Raw genomic sequence first — 4,776 nt, forward strand, 5'->3', positions numbered from 1 at the left:
TTACATGTGGATCTAACAGCAGCCAGTTGGAGCTCATGTCCACCAATCAAAACCTTACTTGCAGAATCATGCCAGTGGTTTAAAAATAATTTGAAAACATTCCGAATTATCCTGAGGGTATACGACATGTTTCGTGTGAATTACGAATGCCTTATTTAGACCAATAGAACTAATTTTAATCAGATTGCTAACAACACTGCGTAGTCTCCAATGTCCAGGTAACATTTCGTCTGTAAATAATAATTTAAATATTGACCAATCACACTTCGCCTTTTATAACGTTATTTGGGATCATACAAATTCTAAAAATATCGGGCGAGTCTATTTCAGTGGCCGCAGTACAGCGAACCATACCAATACGTACGGGATGGGTTATCAGTCTTCAATTTTACATTAAAAATTATTTATTTATTTATGAAAAAAAAAACCCTAAAAACTAAATCAGTCTTCAGTTTTACATTACAAATTATTTATTTTATAAATTAAAACATGTTTTAAGGCATTCGTAATTCACACGAAACATGTATACCCTCAGGATAATTCGGAATGTTTTCAAATTATTTTTAAATCACTGGCATGATTCTGCAAGTAAGGTTTTGATTGGTGGACATGAGCTCCAAAAAACTGGCTGTTGTTAGATCCACATGTAATAGTGGAGCTAATTTTAATTAGATTGGGGTGTACAATACTTCATTCGTAGTTAATCTCATAAAGTTTCAGCCACTCTTCGTATAAACACTAGTCACTGATGATTTGCGTGCATATGCCCATTTATTACAGTAAGGTTGGCATTGTGAACTATCTGATCCGTGTCAAGCAACTTTAACTGTAGAGTTTTGTGGAAAAAGGATTTATTTTCCCTTAAAACTTAAAATTATTTTATGTGATGCTAAACATATAAAGTGGTCATTTCTTTGTTTTTTGCGGCCATTTTGGAATCTTGGATTCAGGCAATGATACATTTTATTTGTATTATAAAGTGAACGCGGGAACTGAAATGCTTGCCATATAAAAAAAAAACCCTGTATTTTAAGTATAAATTATTCTTTTGACAATATATGTATAATGTAAGATATGACCATATTTTACTCTTGCTGCCAAGTTTCATGGCCATCTTGGATTAAAATGATAATGCAATATGTCAGTTAGCAAGAGATCGTCATAAATGAATTCCTTGGCCCATAAAATTCATTTATTAAAATAAAAATATCTTCCCAGTTGATGTAAAATGCTAAAAATTTACTATTTTCTTCTTATAAATTACAATTATGTTATACATCAGCGGCCATCTTGGATTACAATGATGTCGCAATGTCTAAATTAGCTGGGGATAGTTCAAAATTAATTCCTGGTGAATGTTGACAAGTGCATTTCAGTTTGTGTGATTACAATTAGCTATATATTGACATACAGATTAATATTGAGAAACGTTATTAAATTTGTAGAAAAATACTTTTCTAAAGCTCAATTTCTGACCATAAGCTACGCTACAGAAACGTCCATCATGCTGTTTTGAGATCCAGATACATACCCATATTAAAAAAAAAACATAGTTACGTTTGGTGCCCTCGGATGGTACCAATTGGTCAAATATGGGGTCTCGGCTCATGGACTATAAAATAAGAGGAAGAATAAGAGAAAGGAGAGGGGCGGGATTTAGCTCAGTCGGTTCGCTCGCTTGAGGTGCTTGCGTCGCAGGATCGAACAACCTCGGTGGATCCATTCAACTGATTGCGGTTTTTTTTCGTTCCAACCAGTGCATAGCAACTGGTTAAATGCCGTGGTATGTGCTTTTGCATATAAAAGATTAGGAAAATGTGGCGGGTTTCCTCTGATGAAAATAAGTTTTTTTTTATTTAACGACGCACTCAACACATTTTATTTACGGTTATATGGCGTCAGACATATGGTTAATGACCACACAGCTATTGAGAGAGGAAACCCGCTGTCGCCATTTTATGGGCTACTCTTTTCGATTAGCAGCAAGGGATATTTTATATGCACTATCCCACAAACAGGATAACACATACCACAGCCTTTGATATACCAGTCATGGTGCACTGGCTGCAGCGAGAAATTTCTCTGATGGCTACGTGTCAGAATTACCAAATGTTTGATATCCAACAGCTGATGATTAATTAATCAATGTGCTTTAGTGGTGTCATTAAACAAAACAAACTTTAAGAGGAAGAAGATGATGATGATGATGATGATGATGATGGTGATGATGATGGTGATGGTGGTGATAATGGTGATGATGGTGCTGATGATGGTGCTGATGATGGTGATGATGATGGTGGTGGTGATGATGATGATGATGATCGTGATGGTGATGGTGGTGGTAATGATGATTATGATGATGATGGTGATGATGATGATGATGATGATGGTGGTGGTGGTGGTGATGATGATGATCGTGATGGTGATGGTGGTGATGATGATGATGGTGATGATGATGATGATGATGATCGTGTTCATGATCATGATGTTGATGAAAAGGCTATTGTATCTGATGTGCTATATCCAATAACGGTTCCAGCACGCAGTCCTGCGGCCGCCGTTAGAAGCCCAGTGTAGTGCTACGAGTAATTGCTGTGTAACTGTGCTGTTGAAGGTAACACCCTGGCAGTGTTGTCCACCAATCGCCGATACCTGTCAGTCACGCGTCAAGTATCAGCTAAAGTTGCTACATTGAGCAGAACACGTTTTCGCCACGTTACGATATCACGTCAAGCTGTCCGTACGTGTAATTCTAAACAGAGATATTATATTACACTGATCCGCACCGCCACGGCCAGGGAACTGAGCTTGTTGCAGGGCAAAGCTGGTATTCTTCGGTGTGTTTTGGGTGGATTTTGTAAATAAAATTAAAATAATCTTATCTAAATTACTTAAACAATAATAATAACAACCAAATAAAGAAAAGTAAACAAAGAAATTAAGAACCCCCCCCCCCCCCTCCCCAAATAAAGCTAGTAATCTACCAAGTATGAAAGGTTAGCCTTGGTAGGAAGGAATTGTTTCATTTAACCACACACTCAACACATTTTATTTACCGTTATATGGTTAAGGATATATGGTTAAGGACCACACATATATTGAGAGAGGAAACCGGCTGTTGCCACTTCATGGGCTACTCATTTCGATTAGCAGCAAGGGATCTTTTATCTGCACCATCCTGTCTTGGTAGGAAAATCATGGCTACTAATGTATTTGTAAGTGGTGGGTGTTAGTGTCACATTAGTTGTGGGTTTTACATAGTAATGTATTATGCAAAGACAAACTTAGCATTTGAAAAAACAGTAAAACCATTAAATGTATTTCCATCTTTGATAAAGAATGAACACCAAACGGCCTAACCTAAAACTTGAAACACCAATAGAACGTGACCCACTCTTCATCGTGAGGTCATGAAACGTCTTAACTTTGGTATTCAGTGTAGAGTGAAATGATTACCGCCTCTCATTATCCCTCCGCTCTCTTTATCCCGCCTGGCGTGTCACTCCGACACATTGGCCACGCCTTCTGCCAAATAGTGGGGGATCGAGCGAGCAAAGAGACGTTACTCCCCACTCACCCGTTCACTGTGACAAGGCTGCCAGAGAGAGACAACCGAACGTACTTCGTCGTCATCTATCAAGAACACGATCACGGTTGTCCGTGCGTCCTGTTACTATCAGTGTCAGTTTGCAGTAACAGCAGACTAGCATCCAATACTGAATGTTGTTCCTTGTATCTGGATGCTAAGGTTTATGGTTTTAGCTGTGGCCTTTCGTTTGCTGGAAAATAATACTTGTTCGCCAAAATAAAAGACGTTATGTCGGAACGAAATTGTGGTATGAGGCCGGATTCTAAAGAGGACATTTTTATTGACATTGTTGGTGAAAGCGACCAGGCGGCTGAATACACACCTGCTTGTGAGATGGAGGGGCGGCGGTCTGGGTACACGATGCCGGCGTTTTCGGAGGGAGAGCGGCACGAGCTGAGAGGGAAGATCAACAGTCGAGAGCGGAAGCGGATGCACGACCTGAACTCGGCCATGGACTCTCTGAGGGAGGTGATGCCGTACGCCCGGGGTCCATCCGTCCGGAAGCTGTCGAAGCTGTCCACCCTGGCCCTCGCCAAGAACTACATCGAGATGCTCACCAAGTCCGTGCACGAGATGAAGCAGCTCATTGAGGACCTCTACCGGTCGGCGGGGCAACCACGCACATACCCCCGGCCACTACCGCCGCACATACACCCCACCCTGGCCGCCCTGGCCGCGGCATCTCCCACGGGATACCCATACCCTCATGTTCAGGTGGGTCCGACGCCCGGTGCTCACGGGATGCAGTGTAGTGCAATGTCGTGCTCGTGTGCGGCGTGTCCGTACACTCTACCTCCCCCCATGCCCGGTGCAGTGCTCCCCCCCATGTCTGGTGGCCCATCATCCATGCCCGGTGCGACTCTAACAGAAAAACTCTTCTCAGAAGCCTATAAACAAATGAATGCCTTTCAAAGACTGTGAGTCAAATGAATGCCTTTCAAAGACTGTGAGTCAAATGGATGCCTTTCAAAGACTGTGAGTCAAATGGATGTCTTTCAAAGACTGTGAGTCAAATGAATGCCTTTCAAAGACTGTGAGTCAAATGGATGCCTTTCAAAGACTGTGAGTCAAATGAATGCCTTTCAAAGACTGTGAGTCAAATGGATGCCTTTCAAAGACTGTGAGTCAAATGAATGCCTTTCAAAGACTGTGAGTCAAATGAATTCCTTTCAAAGATTGTGAGTCAA

At 41.1% G+C, this 4,776-nt stretch overlaps 1 protein-coding gene across 1 annotated transcript; it reads left to right on the top strand.

The window, feature by feature from the left end:
* The first annotated feature begins 3,817 nt into the window (after positions 1-3,817).
* Positions 3,818-4,510, top strand: LOC121370239 (oligodendrocyte transcription factor 2-like). Its single transcript, XM_041495363.1, has one exon. The coding sequence runs from the start codon at positions 3,818-3,820 to the stop codon at positions 4,508-4,510; it is 693 nt and encodes a 230-aa protein (XP_041351297.1).
* Positions 4,511-4,776: the final 266 nt, after the last annotated feature.

The sequence above is a fragment of the Gigantopelta aegis genome, chromosome 4 (assembly GCF_016097555.1).
Source record: "Gigantopelta aegis isolate Gae_Host chromosome 4, Gae_host_genome, whole genome shotgun sequence".
Taxonomy (NCBI): Eukaryota; Metazoa; Mollusca; class Gastropoda; order Neomphalida; family Peltospiridae; genus Gigantopelta; species Gigantopelta aegis.

What these genes read in the sequence shown, in the direction of transcription:
- LOC121370239 (XM_041495363.1), top strand. Translation starts at nt 3,818, where the DNA reads ATGTCGGAACGAAATTGTGGTATGAGGCCGGATTCTAAAGAGGACATT.